At 31.3% G+C, this 15,958-nt stretch overlaps 1 protein-coding gene and 1 long non-coding RNA gene across 6 annotated transcripts; both read right to left on the bottom strand.

The window, feature by feature from the left end:
* Positions 1-900: 900 nt before the first annotated feature.
* On the bottom strand, positions 901-8,032 carry LOC136813661 (uncharacterized). 5 transcript variants are annotated; one of them, XR_010847523.1, is made up of 8 exons: positions 4,338-8,032; positions 4,176-4,201; positions 3,875-3,939; positions 2,714-2,776; positions 2,563-2,649; positions 1,999-2,311; positions 1,268-1,399; positions 901-1,156 (listed from the first exon to the last, which is right to left on the bottom strand). It is a non-coding gene; the product is annotated as an uncharacterized lncRNA (long non-coding RNA). The 5 variants fall into 5 exon arrangements; XR_010847519.1 differs by having other exon boundaries at positions 2,563-2,776; XR_010847520.1 differs by having other exon boundaries at positions 2,563-2,795.
* A 5,651-nt stretch (positions 8,033-13,683) lies between these two features.
* Positions 13,684-15,394, bottom strand: LOC136813660 (uncharacterized). The gene is made up of 4 exons (XM_067070161.1): positions 14,885-15,394; positions 14,582-14,647; positions 14,130-14,324; positions 13,684-13,939 (listed from the first exon to the last, which is right to left on the bottom strand). Exons 1-4 carry the CDS (start codon positions 14,940-14,942, stop codon positions 13,779-13,781), a joined length of 480 nt encoding a protein of 159 aa, XP_066926262.1. The 5' UTR covers positions 14,943-15,394; the 3' UTR covers positions 13,684-13,778.
* Positions 15,395-15,958: the final 564 nt, after the last annotated feature.

Below are 15,958 nucleotides of genomic sequence, written 5' to 3' on the forward strand. Positions count from 1 at the left end.
GATGTCAAAAGACTGACGTAGTGACGTAATTGATTTTAAAATCTAAAACTTTGATAAGAAGGTCTTAGGCTAATATTTGCTGAAAATAAGCACATAGGCTAAGGCAGATTTCATAATAAAATATAAAATACTGTGTATTCAGTGAAAGACCTGAGGAAGATCTACAGATAATGAACATATAGTAATATCTTTAGTTTGTAAAACTAAGATGTATTTCACAAGATTTTACTATTTGATAAATTTAATAAAATAAACGATAACTACATATAGGCTTGCTATAAATTTTTAGCGGTGAGAAAGGTATTTCAAGTTTTGGCAGGAGTTCGAAAAGCATGGCAAATCGTTTAAGTACAGGTTGTACAGAGTGGTGACAAAATGACGTTTTTACTATATGATTACAATGAAAAACTATTCAAATGGTTGTCAGTAGTAGTTGCCCTCTAGTAACGACTTCCGGTTAGCTTGACGCAAAAAACCTTGACCAATAATAAGTTGTCAGTGCTCAGTGCTCAGTGGTCCTTATTTCTCATTACGCTTTACGACCGTGAAATTGCCTATATTAAAGGTTAAACTAGGTCACAGTGTGGATCTAAACCACACTGAAACGACCGCCTTCCATCACGCTCGCGAATGAGCGCGCGCACATTATTAACGCACATATAACGTACATGTCATCTCCAGTACATTTTAGATTATTCATTGAAAACAGATTACAATATAGTCATTTTTCATGTCTCGATTATTCAATTCCGAATAAAAGACATTCAGCGAAAAAAAAGAGAAACACCTGGGTAATCTAGTTAAAAAAACCGAAAGTAAATGGTAGACGAAGTAATGAGCCAAGGCAAAACGAGATTAGCGTACCACTATGAAAGAAACCGCCTCCGGCGGTCGATTATACATCTAGCCTCATCTCTTTAAATTCCTTGTATTTCTTACGTAGATATTCCCGATGTGACTTGGTCAGGACGTCGTTGATTAGTGTAAACCCCTATAAAAAATGACGCTTGCTTTTGGAATCCAGCCATCTCACGGTATCATCTTGTGCCTTTTGTCGTTTGAATAGAGCATATGAGGAACCCATTTCTTATTCCAGCTTCCCTTCCAATAATTTACTGTACTCTCACTTGATTTTCCTCAACGTCGATCATCTTCCCTAAGAAATCAAAAGGTTGATATCAATAGATGAAATATGTAGGTCGGTAATCAATCGAGTCACTTATCTAGCGGAGCCCAGTGAAAGAATACAAGTATTCTAAATATTTACCTATTGTAGGTTGTGTTTGGCTATCAATCAGCCATATTGCCGCACCATCTGTCCATATTCCATTTTTAGCTCCGATACTATTTCCACTGCATTTCCCTTTTGCATGTCTTGCTTGTATGCTCCCGTGTATTCCTTAAAAGAATTTAAGTTTTAAATAGAGTTTTGTTTGTAAAAAATTGTTGTTTCGTATTACTTCGAATAAACATCCCTACACGCCTCTCAAGAGGCAAATTACTTCTCCTCCTCGAAGTGTCGATATTATCGACCGCCGGAGGCGGTTTCTTTTATAGTAGTACGCTAATCTCGTTTTGCTTTGGCTCATGACTTTGTCTACCATTTACTTTCGGTTTTTTAACTAGATTACCCGGGTGTTTTTCTTTTTTCTTACCCCTGAATGTCTTTTATTCGGAATTGAATAATCGAGACATGAAAAACGACTATATTATAATCTGCTTTAAATGAATAATCTAAAATGTACTGGAGATGACATGTAGGCGTTAATAATGTGCGCGCGCTCTTTCGCGAGGGTGATATGCGTGATGGAAGGCGGTCGTTTCAGTGTGGTTTACATCCACACTGTGACCTAGTATCGGAAAATTATCTATTTTCGCAGTTGTATTATAAAACTATAATTGATCATACATTTTAGTATGATAAGTTCATGAGGTATAGTCCCGGCTATAGTAGGAGCTATGTCTAACTTCAAATGATTCTTTATTATGATTCAATACCTGTGGAGCTTCACCATGGTCCATATCGTATACTGTACGAGCGACTTCGATTCCAGGCACCTCGGTATTGGCGGTGAAGTCCGTTGAATAGGTCTTTTCCAACAATTTCGGAAGCCCCCATTGAGTTTCACCTTTGTATTGGTACAACTTACTCTCGATATTCAAAAGTCACTCCACTCCTCTTTCAGTTCGCTCTTGAAAAGACGAGATCCTCGGTAGTACTTTCCAATATCGTTCTTCAGGCGTGCAAAGTCTTGGCAATCTTTGTTAACTGGCACAAGCTTCGGTGTGATTTGAAGGTTGATGTTTTCCTCTTATATGAACAGTAAAAATAGAGTTTCACAAAATTGAGAATACCGGGATCTACAGTTATTTTATTTTTACCTCCGTATGTCTCATGATCGCAAAACCACGGATATATAATGAACATTTCTTCTCGGAGGCAGTCTTTATGGCAAATCTTTCAAATCATATAGAAGTCTGCAGTCCGCAAATCAAAATGTCTCACGTAGGGTCCACACCTTTATTATAACGATACTGTAAGTTGATGATTATATCACTTACATTTAAAATTTTTAGTGTCTCGTCAAGTGGCAACCATTCTTTGTCGTTCGCCCAGTTTTTGTATTTCATTTATACCACACCGTTGGACTTAACGATCTTGAAACAGTGCGGATACACAATATTGTGAAGGCCTTTCATCATTGGACCCAACCATTCCCGAATATCGTAAATGTACTCCATCAATGATATTTCAGGCATTGGCTTGTACGTTTCCCTGAAAACACGCATAAGATCTAAAATGAGATTACCGAACCATTATCTTCAAATATTTCTACCCCACACCGCGGCATAAGCGAGTTTATGTATCTACCTTTTGTCCTGAAACGATTTTTGACTCGCAAAATCGATTACGGGAAAAACGCTGATTTACCGTAGTCCTCAGCAGAGAAAAATAAAAAACTAACCGTCGCCCAGGGGGGGGGGTCAGTACTAAAATGTAAGACATACATGAGTACTAAAAGGATTTTCGCTAATTTTTGACATACCCCCACCTATTTTTCGAAAATGTTATTTTAGTACACATGTACTAAAATTATTTTGAGCAATTTAACATAGGTACCACCCATTTTTTGCCCTTTTACGGCTTTAAATTTATCAAAATGAAGTCATTGTTACAAACCTAGTCGAATTTAGTGCATCAAATCTGCAAAATAATATAATTTTATTACTAAACTGTGCTGAACTGTACATAAAAATATTTTTAAAAAATATTTAAAAAATTGGAAAAATTCTGAAAGATTTCTGAAGATTTTTTCGAAAATTCCTGAAAAAAAAAAAATATTTTCCAAAATTGTTAAAAAATGCTCCATTTTGGCTGATTTTAGAACAAAATAGTAAGATTTTTCAGAAATTTCTTTAAGGGACCACCCTTTTTGGTATTTTAGTACACATGGTACTAAAATTATTTTTGAGCTTTTTTGCAGTACCACCACGTCACTAAATGTCATGATGTCTGAGATTTTAGTACCGACCCCCCCCCTGCGTCGCCACCATCGAAAATACGGGAAACATAAACTCGCTATAGATTGTTTTCTGGTGAATCAATGATAGGTATTGATTATCTGAGATAGAGTGCTGACTATTTGGTGGCCTAAAAAATACACAACTATTCTGGCCCCATATCATTTGACTACAAGATTTTCATTGTTCTGACGGTACCAAAAGGATCGTTCGAGTTAAGGAGACATTATTGAGACTACTGCATTTCGCGCATACTGGTGAAATTCTTTTTATTGGAAAAGTATTTTAAAAATTACCAACGTTCAGGGTGATCCCCACCACTCCCAAAATTAACGAAATCGAAATTATTTACCATTTATGTACACTGAACCCAAACGTTGGTTGAAATCCGTGAAAAGAATTAATCAATGTGTATGTCTGAATGGTATTGAAAAAGAAAATGCTAGAAAAGGACAAGACTTAATTCTAGAGTGACTTTCGGCATCTTATTAGTATATAACCAAAGAGAATTTCTTTTCAGCTCACAATTTAATTATAAAGCCACTATATTCGCTCCAAAAATAACTAAATAAGAACGATTTAGTCAGTTTTGGATTAGGCTACTAGCTAGCAGTCATTTCATAGACAAATAATAATATATGAAATATCCTTACCCTTTCATCATGAAGTTCAACTTGATCTATAAATAAGACAACATTTTAGTCAGGTAAGAACGCAAAACATATATTACAAATCCAAAAAAACATTTTTAATCGAATAGAGGATAATTTCTACAGCTTTTCATAGAAAACGAAAAAAAAAACAATACCCCATACCTTTTTGGAGACTTCAAGATGGACAAGAAGCGCAAGGAACCATATATGACGTATTGGTTTATACATTCACGGTATCAGTTGTCCATTTGGAGATAAAGGTTGTCCGGTAGGCTAGTTCGTCAGCTAAATGGGCTTTTCCAGAAAAATACCGTATACCCCTGTTGAGGAGGTCCATCATTTTGTGGCTAGAAATGCTGCAACCCCCTGGAATTCCAGGCAATTTCAGGCTTAAACCCCTCTGGAATTCTGAATTTTAGTAGGATTTAAAAGGCTACCGCCATGGAATTCCAGTTATTTTTGACAGACTTTTGTATCTCCCTATGGAATTCCGCCACATACCAAACCCTTGGAACAGAAATGGACCTCCTCAACAGGGGGCATACGGTTATTTTCTGGAAAAGCCCAATATCAGAACAGAATGTTCAATTTCAATTCAAGATTGAATCATGTGGCCACTGAAACAGATCGAGCTTGCGAATGGTTTCTGCCCATGGTCGAGCGCTCCATTCAAGTGCGTTTTGAGTTTATCAATTAGTACCGACACCGGTATTAAAACAAAAACCAAATTGACCAACATCAAATCCAAAACATTAGATTTGTTGGAAAGAGTTAATTGTTGTTGCATTGGTATTATTGGTATCATTGATCATTTCGAAACAAGGTAAATCCACAATATGATTATTTTTATTGAAACGATAAGCATATTGAGCTTATATTGTCTTTGTTATTTTTAAGTAATTAAATAACTTTGCTAATATTCCCAAAACACTAAGCACAGTTTGGCTATGAGGTAATTATCGTAAAAAGATCGTAAAATGTGTTATAATATATGATTGAAAAACTGTTTTATCATCGCTACCCCCGTTTTTATTTTTAAAATTAGGAGATTTGATGTTTCACAGAAAAGTGCTACCAAGGGGTATTTCGGGTCCCATATCTTCCGAAGGACTTTAATAAAATTATTAAAAAAGATTTTTATTGCTTTATAAAAAAGAAAGTTAGAGAATAATGAAAGACAAGATAGTTTTGTATACATAGCCAACGGAAAACATATCTTTGTGGAGCAAAAACTTTTAAGAGTTTGATCAAAATTCTTTTCAAAGTTTAAGTCTTATGAATTATCTTAACCCTCAAAAATAAAAAAATGTTGACAGAAATTTTTAGAAGTTAGTAATTATTAATAAGATTATTTAAAAATTTGTTCATTGTTTTGTAACAAAAGATAAAAGGAAAATGGAAAACAAGATACTTTAGTATACATAACCAACAGAAAAATGTTCTTGTGGAGTAAAAATTTGATCAAACTGTTTTCAAAGTTTAAGTGTCGTAAAATTATTTAACCCTATAAAAACAGACTAAAATTTGTCATAAATGTTTAGATTTTAGATAAAACTTTGTTTGCTTTGCTGTAAGAAAAGGTCGAGGAAAAATGAAACAGTCATTCTTAACAAGTCAACAGCCAAGTTGGATTTTAGATAAAAGATCTGTAAAAGTTTTTCTCTAAACAAAAACAAAAATGATTGTTAAAAATCTAACTTCGCCGACTGAACTTCAAAGAAAACTAGAATAACATTTGATAGGTGAAACTATACAGTCATTGAACCCTGATATGCATGATTTCTTTGAAATCCAGAATGAAAAATCTCAGTTACTTTCTTTTATTTTATTTCATTTATTTTATTTCATTCTGTTAATTTTGCTTGAAATGAAAAAGATATTTTAAAGGAAGTTTAGTTTAAAAACAAGATTTTAATGATCATTAAAATTAGCATAACAATTACCATATTCAACTATACAGTAAAGTATTACGATATGTTACTGGTCTTGACATGAGAAAAAAGAGATTAATTTTTGTGTACATGATGAGCTGATTCACATAAATTTTGCCAAGTGTTTGATCCAATGCATTTTAAAGTATTATTAGAATTTAATTCTTGCCAATACACGTTTTTTTTTTTATAAGGAACCTTAACTTTGCTCTGAGCCTGGAGTTCCTTATTTTTACAGAGAATTTCAGTCTCAAAGTTCCTTATCGAGTTCCTTACTACATAGGAAATTTTGAACTTTTTGACCCTTGAAAGATCAAAATTTGGTCAAATTAGTCCCAATAAGGTACATTATTTTCAAATCCACTTATTCTCAGCCTGAGCAGTTCCTTAACAATTCCTTATTTTTTGAAGCATTTTCAGCCTCGAGTTCCTTATAAACGTGTTCCTTATAAAAAAAAAAAACGTGTATAACACTTAAAAAATAGATTTGACATCAATTATACCAAATTTGATAAAGGTGTTAAAGAAAATATCCTTATCCATCTCTTAAAGAAAACTTCAAGGTAAAAGAGAACTTTCATTGATAACAGGTTAACAACTGAAAAATCGAACTTTAAATGAAAATCTCTGTAAATTTTGCTCAAAATGAAAAAGATATTGTAAAGAGAGTTTAATTTAAAAACTAGATTTTAATGATCATTAAAATTATCATAACAATTACCATATTCAACTTTACAGTAAAGTATTACGATATGTTACTGGTCTTGACATGAGAAATAAGAGATTATTTTTTTTGGAAATGATGAGCTGATTCACATAAATTTTGCCTAGTGTTTGATCCAATGCATCATAGCTTTTCATTAAAATTTAATTTATGCCAATATAACCATCAAAAAATTTTTTGACATCAATTATGCCAAATTTGATAAAAGTGTTAATTAAAATATCGATTTCTTAAAGAATACTTCTAGGTAACAACTGAAAAGTCAAACTTTAAATGAAAATCTCAGTTAATTTTGCTCCAAATGAAAAAGATATTGTAAAGAGCTATACAGTTAAGCATTAAGATCTGCTACTGGTGTAGAAATGAGAAACAAGAGATTACTTTTGTGTGAATGATGAGCTGATTTAGATAAAATATGCCAAGTGTTTGATCCAAGATATTATAAGTTATCATTAGAATTCAATATAACCATCAACAAAAGATTTGAGATCAATTTTATCAACTCTGATAAAGTGTTAATTAGAATATCCATTTCTTAAAGAAAACTTCAAGGTATAAGAGAACTTTCATTGATAATAGGTTAACAATTGAAGAGTCGAACTCTAAATGAAAATCTCTGTAAATTTTGATCGAAATGAAAAAGATATTGTAAAGAGAGTTTAGTTTAAAAACTAGATTTTAATGATCATTAAAATTAGCATAACAATTATCATCTTCAGTTATACAGTTAAGTACTACGATCTGCTACTGGTGTAGAAATGAGAAATAAGAGATTACTTTTTGTGTGAATGATGAGCTGATTTAAATAAAATATGCCAAGTGTTTGATCCAAGGCATTATAAGTTATCATTAGAATTCAGTTCATGCCAATATAACCATCAAAATAGATTTGAGATCAATTTTATCAACTCTGATAAAGTGTTAATTAGAATATCCATTTCTTAAAGAAAACTTCAAGGTAAAAGAGAACTTTCATTGATAACAAGTTAAGAACTGAAAAGTCGAACTTTAAATGAAAATCTCTGTAAATTTTGATCGAAATGAAAAAGATATTGTAAAGAGATTTTAGTTTAAAATCTAGATTTTAATTATCATTAAAATTAGCATAACAATTACCATGTTCAGTTATACAGTTAAGTATTACGATCTGCTACTGGTGTAGAAATGAGAAATAAGAGATTACTTTTTGTGCGAATGATGAGCTGATTTAAGTAAAAAATGCCACGTGTTTGATCCAAGGTATTATAAGTTATCATTAGAATTCAGTTCATGCCAATATAACCATCAAAAAAGATTTGAGATCAATTTTATCAACACTGATAAAGTGTTAATTAGAATATCCATTTCTTAAAGATACCTTCAAGGTAAAAGAGAACTTTCATTGATAACAGGTTAACAACTGAAAAGTCGAACTCTAAATGAAAATCTCTGTAAATTTTGATCGAAATGAAAAATATATTGTAAAGAGAGTTTAGTTTAAAAACTAGATTTTAATGATCATTAAAATTAGCATAACAATTACCATGTTCAGTTATACAGTTAGGTATTACGATCTGCTACTGGTGTAGAAATGAGAAATAAGAGATTACTTTTTGTGTGAATGATGAGCTGATTTAAATAAAATATGCCAAGTGTTTGATCCAAGGAATTATAAGTTATCATTAGAATTCAGTTCATGCCAATATAACCATCAAAAAAGATTTGAGATCAATTTTATCAACTGTGATAAAGTGTTAATTAGAATATCCATTTTTAAAAGATACCTTCAAGGTAAAAGAGAACTTTCATTGATAACAGGTTAACAACTGAAAAGTCGAACTCTAAATGAAAATCTCTGTAAATTTTGATCGAAATGAAAAATATATTGTAAAGAGAGTTTAGTTTAAAAACTAGATTTTAATGACCATTAAAATTAGCATAACAATTACCATGTTCAGCTATACAGTTAAGTATTACGATCTCCTACTGGTGTAGAAATGAGAAATAAGAGATTACTTTTTGTGCGAATCATGAGCTAATTTAGATAAAATATGCCAAGTGTTTGATCCAAGGTATTATAAGTTATCATTAGAATTCAGTTTATGCCAATATAACCATCAAAAAAGATTTGAGATCAATTTTATCAACTCTGATAAAGTGTTAATTAGAATATCCATTTCTTAAAGATACCTTCAAGGTAAAAGAGAACTTTCATTGATAACAAGTTAAGAACTGAAAAGTCGAACTTTAAATGAAAATCTCTGTAAATTTTGATCGAAATGAAAAAGATATTGTAAAGAGATTTTAGTTTAAAATCTAATTTTTAATTATCATTAAAATTAGCATAACAATTACCATGTTCAGTTATACAGTTAAGTATTACGATCTGCTACTGGTGTAGAAATGAGAAATAAGAGATTACTTTTTGTGTGAATGATGAGCTGATTTAAATAAAATATGCCACGTGTTTGATCCAAGGTATTATAAGTTATCATTAGAATTCAGTTCATGCCAATATAACCATCAAAAAAGATTTGAGATCAATTTTATCAACACTGATAAAGTGTTAATTAGAATATCCATTTCTTAAAGATACCTTCAAGGTAAAAGAGAACTTTCATTGATAACAGGTTAACAACTGAAAAGTCGAACTCTAAATGAAAATCTCTGTAAATTTTGATCGAAATGAAAAATATTTTGTAAAGAGAGTTTAGTTTAAAAACTAGATTTTAATGATCATTAAAATTAGAATAACAATTACCATGTTCAGTTATACAGTTAGGTATTACGATCTGCTACTGGTGTAGAAATGAGAAATAAGAGATTACTTTTTGTGTGAATGATGAGCTGATTTAAATAAAATATGCCAAGTGTTTGATCCAAGGAATTATAAGTTATCATTAGAATTCAGTCCATGCCAATATAACCATCAAAAAAGATTTGAGATCAATTTTATCAACTGTGATAAAGTGTTAATTAGAATATCCATTTTTAAAAGATACCTTCAAGGTAAAAGAGAACTTTCATTGATAACAGGTTAACAACTGAAAAGTCGAACTCTAAATGAAAATCTCTGTAAATTTTGATCGAAATGAAAAATATATTGTAAAGAGAGTTTAGTTTAAAAACTAGATTTTAATGATCATTAAAATTAGCATAACAATTACCATGTTCAGCTATACAGTTAAGTATTACAATCTCCTACTGGTGTAGAAATGAGAAATAAGAGATTACTTTTTGTGCGAATGATGAGCTAATTTAGATAAAATATGCCAAGTGTTTGATCCAAGGAATTATAAGTTATCATTAGAATTCAGTTCATGCCAATATAACCATCAAAAAAGATTTGAGATCAATTTTATCAACTGTGATAAAGTGTTAATTAGAATATCCATTTTTTAAAGATACCTTCAAGGTAAAAGAGAACTTTCATTGATAACAGGTTAACAACTGAAAAGTCGAACTCTAAATGAAAATCTCTGTAAATTTTGATCGAAATGAAAAAGATATTGTAAAGAGAGTTTAGTTTAAAAACTAGATTTTAATGATCATTAAAATTAGCATAACAATTACCATGTTCAGTTACACAGTTAGGTATTACGATCTGCTACTGGTGTAGAAATGAGAAATAAGAGATTACTTTTTGTGGGAATAATGAGCTGATTTAAATAAAATATGCCAAGTGTTTGATCCAAGGAATTATAAGTTATCATTAGAATTAAGTTCATGCCAATATAACCATCAAAAAAGATTTGAGATCAATTTTATCAACTGTGATAAAGTGTTAATTAGAATATCCATTTTTTAAAGATACCTTCAAGGTAAAAGAGAACTTTCATTGATAACAGGTTAACAACTGAAAAGTCGAACTCTAAATGAAAATCTCTGTAAATTTTGATCGAAATGAAAAAGATATTGTAAAGAGAGTTTAGTTTAAAAACTAGATTTTAATGATCATTAAAATTAGCATAACAATTACCATGTTCAGCTATACAGTTAAGTATTACAATCTCCTACTGGTGTAGAAATGAGAAATAAGAGATTACTTTTTGTGCGAATGATGAGCTAATTTAGATAAAATATGCCAAGTGTTTGATCCAAGGAATTATAAGTTATCATTAGAATTCAGTTCATGCCAATATAACCATCAAAAAAGATTTGAGATCAATTTTATCAACTGTGATAAAGTGTTAATTAGAATATCCATTTTTTAAAGTTACCTTCAAGGTAAAAGAGAACTTTCATTGATAACAGGTTAACAACTGAAAAGTCGAACTCTAAATGAAAATCTCTGTAAATTTTGATCGAAATGAAAAAGATATTGTAAAGAGAGTTTAGTTTAAAAACTAGATTTTAATGATCATTAAAATTAGCATAACAATTACCATGTTCAGCTATACAGTTAAGTATTACAATCTCCTACTGGTGTAGAAATGAGAAATAAGAGATTACTTTTTGTGCAAATGATGAGCTAATTTAGATAAAATATGCCAAGTGTTTGATCCAAGGAATTATAAGTTATCATTAGAATTCAGTTCATGCCAATATAACCATCAAAAAAGATTTGAGATCAATTTTATCAACTGTGATAAAGTGTTAATTAGAATATCCATTTCTTAAAGAAAACTTCAAGGTAAAAGAGAACTTTCATTGATAACAAGTTAAGAACTGAAAAGTCGAACTTTAAATGAAAATCTCTGTAAATTTTGATCGAAATGAAAAAGATATTGTAAAGAGATTTTAGTTTAAAATCTAGATTTTAATTATCATTAAAATTAGCATAACAATTACCATGTTCAGTTATACAGTTAAGTATTACGATCTGCTACTGGTGTAGAAATGAGAAATAAGAGATTACTTTTTGTGCGAATGATGAGCTGATTTAAGTAAAAAATGCCACGTGTTTGATCCAAGGTATTATAAGTTATCATTAGAATTCAGTTCATGCCAATATAACCATCAAAAAAGATTTGAGATCAATTTTATCAACACTGATAAAGTGTTAATTAGAATATCCATTTCTTAAAGATACCTTCAAGGTAAAAGAGAACTTCATTGATAACAGGTTAACAACTGAAAAGTCGAACTCTAAATGAAAATCTCTGTAATTTTGATCGAAATGAAAAATATATTGTAAAGAGAGTTTAGTTTAAAAACTAGATTTTAATGATCATTAAAATTAGCATAACAATTACCATGTTCAGTTATACAGTTAGGTATTACGATCTGCTACTGGTGTAGAAATGAGAAATAAGAGATTACTTTTTGTGTGAATGATGAGCTGATTTAAATAAAATATGCCAAGTGTTTGATCCAAGGAATTATAAGTTATCATTAGAATTCAGTTCATGCCAATATAACCATCAAAAAAGATTTGAGATCAATTTTATCAACTGTGATAAAGTGTTAATTAGAATATCCATTTTAAAAGATACCTTCAGGTAAAAGAGAACTTTCATTGATAACAGGTTAACAACTGAAAAGTCGAACTCTAAATGAAAATCTCTGTAAATTTTGATCGAAATGAAAAATATATTGTAAAGAGAGTTTAGTTTAAAAACTAGATTTTAATGACCATTAAAATTAGCATAACAATCAATTGTAAAAGGGGTTACGCACGATACGAAAATCTCGTGTTCGCAAGCGAAAGGTTTTTTAAACGCCTTAAAATTTTTACGGAGATATAAATATTTGGTAGGAGGCAAAAACCGAAAAATTCCGTAGTACCAATTATAAATATAGGGGGTTTGTACATTTACGAAGTGACGGGATGAACTCTTTTTAAATTCCGGTATTTGAACATCTAAAAACCTGTGTGACGATGATGTAATTTTTTTAAATTCCAGGATTAGAGGATTCAGCAAATATGATGACGGGAAAACGGTATAACAATCCCCATCACGATATCAACTTAGTGGTCGAAATAAAAAGGTTACCATTTAGATGTTGGGTGGTGAAAATAAAAGTCAATATGATAACTTTAATGTTAGACGTCATATCTGAAAGATTTGTCCATAATACATAATTTGGAAATTTTATCTTTATACAAAAAATGTACATATTACTATAATTACTATTTTGAAATTTGATACTGTATATGGTAAAATTTTTCAATAACATTATTCGGACAAGATGGCTTTATAAAAATTAATAGTGTTAATGTAATTTCTATTGAAAGAGTACTATGAGGAACAGGAGGTAGCACGGGTGATAGACTCAATACAAATACGTAGCAAATACGTCTGCTTATTTCGAACATAATATATCTTCATATAGATCAGTAGGTAACGAAAGATAGTATTGTAAAGTAAATTTGAAAGATCAATAGTATAATATTTATAATTTGTAAAACTGTAAAATGATCATGGCTGCATATATCTATACTTAATCTATCGTAAATCGTACGAAGGATCGAGACAAAAATACCATTAGATGCTAGAAATTTCCCTAACTATACTTAATCAGTGTAATTTTCAATTGAGGAGTAACTTTTGACCAACAACAACAACAACAACAACAAAAAAATTTTTTTTGGTTTACATCAAAGGAGGGAAACACTCATGTCATCATCTGCTTCAAAGAAATGAAGAGAGGAAGATGATGCAATTAGACAAAGGGGTCCACAGAGGTGGGCAAAAAATAGGGTGGCAGATGACTAATATGTAAATTCGAAGGCAAAGAAGAAGGCAAATCATCATCACCCAACATCAATGCTAAAGTTTGGGAATTGGTGTGCTAGTGGTATGCTATCTTATGATGCACCAAAGAAAAGAAGAGGCCGCAAAAATATAAAAAAATATTATGATATAATATAAATAATAGGTAAATTGACATAGACAAAAGGTAATTTACCTCCTACACTATGTTTAAATTGTTTGATAAGATATGATGAACTTTTCATCTTCCTAATACAACATTTATATAATATATTATAGTGTAGGTAGTAAGATACGTTTTGTTTATGTCAATTTACCTGGAACTTTTTCTTTTGCGGTCTCTTCTGCTGCTGCTCCTTGGCACATCAAAAAACAAGCCACCACAGGCACACCAATTGCCAAACTCTAGCATTGTTGTTGGATGGCGATGATTTGCCTTCTTCTTCGCCTTCGCATAGCGCTGAAATGCACGTGCTATTGAGAAAAGAATTATATATTGTAATTGTGATTGTTAACTCAATGTAGCCCTATATGTATTTGCATTTTGGTTTCAAAGTCAAAAACAGGGGAGGAGCATGTCAAAAATCACTTTAAAGATAATCAATTTAGATTCATTACAGTAAAAACAAGCTTTTCATTTGAAAATTACGAAATAATAACATACTTTTTGCATTATCTGCCACCCTATTCTCTGCCTGTATGTGAAAACCCCCTCTGTGTACCCACATGCCAAAATGCATCATCTCCCTCTCCTCATCCCTTTGGAGCTGGTGATGACTGCTCCTACTCGAGTGGTTGTTGTTGTTGTTGTTGTTGTTGTTGTTGGGTTTCGTGGTCTGGTATTCATTGAACCACAATGCTGTAAATTTAAACAAATATTTTTTCATACATAAAAAGTGTTATATTGAACAAAAACTTTAGCAACGAAATGTAACATAATGTCTACTATCACAATATTATAATTAAATGCTTCATAATTGACATGACAGAAATAAAGCTGATGATTTTCCTTTTTAGGCTACAGAAACCTGGAAATGAGATCATACCAATTCCTTCTCTGTCATAGGCAGCAAGACTTAGTAAAATTTATGTGGCAATAGGCAAATTGATACTTACGCATTTGCTCGTTTGCCGCCTCTTCAAGGAGCTGCTCCCTTCTTTTGGCGGCGCGATCTCGTTCTCCTTGAAAAAAAAAATTATATATAAGTTATAATTAATCAAATCGGGGAAAAACTGTTTTCTACCCAACAGACACAACAGCTTTAAAAGTTGAAAGGAATGGTAAAAACATAAGGTCTTACAAAAATGGAATCTTGAATTTTTTTCAAAAAATTCCCAAATGTCTTTGTCTTTTAGGAAAAGAAATAATCAATGTCTCCAACCTCCACATATATGGAATGAACAAAAATTTTTACTTACTTTGCATTTGCTGCTGGATGGCTACTTCAGCAGCTTGCCTTTCTTGTTCTTCAGCCATGGTTTATTACCTCTACCTCTAACTGTTAATAATTGAGTTTGATTGTTTAGAAGAACTTTCATTCTTTATATGAAGAACATTCTTAATTATCATATTCGAATATTCGAATTTCCATATAAGGTTAAAGAACTTACTAAAAATTGAATCTACTTTTCGAACGTAACGTATGACGTACATCTGACATCAGCTTTTACGCTGATCATACTTTAATAGTTGGTTATTGAAGTAATAAAAATGACGCGTTCTATAGAAAAAGTAATAACATTGTTTAATTACCGGTTAACGACCACTCGACCAAATCAAATAAGAGCTTGTAAAAACTCCATATCGTCCCGAAATTTCGGGTCGGGTTGAACTAACTACAGCCCCCCTACTGCCCTTAAGCGTTAAAGCGCTTGACATATGGTCTCAACCCATGGAAAGGTTTTCTTAGGGGAATTGCGTTACCAATTTCCGTACTCTCGGGTGCCTAATAAACGTACATGTACGTTTATTTTTTTTGTGTCAAGTTTCCCGCCTGTACGCACCTTATTAGGAACTGTACGTTTATTTATTCTGAAGAATTTTCCCGCCTGTACGTTTATTCCCCCCTGTACGTTTATTTATTTTCACCCAATATCGCCCAATTCATACTGCAAAAAATTTGTTATTTTTTGTTCAAGTAAGATATGCCGTTAATTACATTCGAACGTATTGTGGGAGATTTCGAGTGTTACAAGAGTAAATTTGAACGTTTTGCTTATTTAGTATTTGTCATTGATCTATAAGAGATATACCTATACTTAAGTCAGTCGTTTCGACCTGGATGTTCTACTTTTGAGAAATTGGTAGATTATTCCCTGTACGTTTATTTTAGCCTGTACATTTATTTATTTTAGCTCTGATTTCTCGCCTGTACCTTTATTTCAGCCTGTACGTTTATTAATTCCAATTTTATTCTCTCCCCCGTACGTTTATTTTGGACTGTACGTTTATTAAGCACCCGAGAGTAAGTGGTTCAAGCCCTATGATTTAGA

Source organism: Clytia hemisphaerica, unplaced genomic scaffold, assembly GCF_902728285.1.
Source record: "Clytia hemisphaerica strain Z4C2 unplaced genomic scaffold, Clytia hemisphaerica genome assembly, whole genome shotgun sequence".
NCBI lineage: Eukaryota > Metazoa > Cnidaria > Hydrozoa > Leptothecata > Clytiidae > Clytia > Clytia hemisphaerica.

What these genes read in the sequence shown, in the direction of transcription:
- LOC136813660 (XM_067070161.1), bottom strand. Translation starts at nt 14,942, where the DNA reads ATGGCTGAAGAACAAGAAAGGCAAGCTGCTGAAGTAGCCATCCAGCAG. An exon ending in CATCCAGCAGCAAATGCAAA is followed by an intron (nt 14,648 to 14,884) that starts GTAAGTAAAAAT and finishes TTTTTTTTCAAG; the next exon opens with GAGAACGAGATCGCGCCGCC. An exon ending in GGTGGCAGATAATGCAAAAA is followed by an intron (nt 13,940 to 14,129) that starts GTATGTTATTAT and finishes TTTTCTCAATAG; the next exon opens with CACGTGCATTTCAGCGCTAT.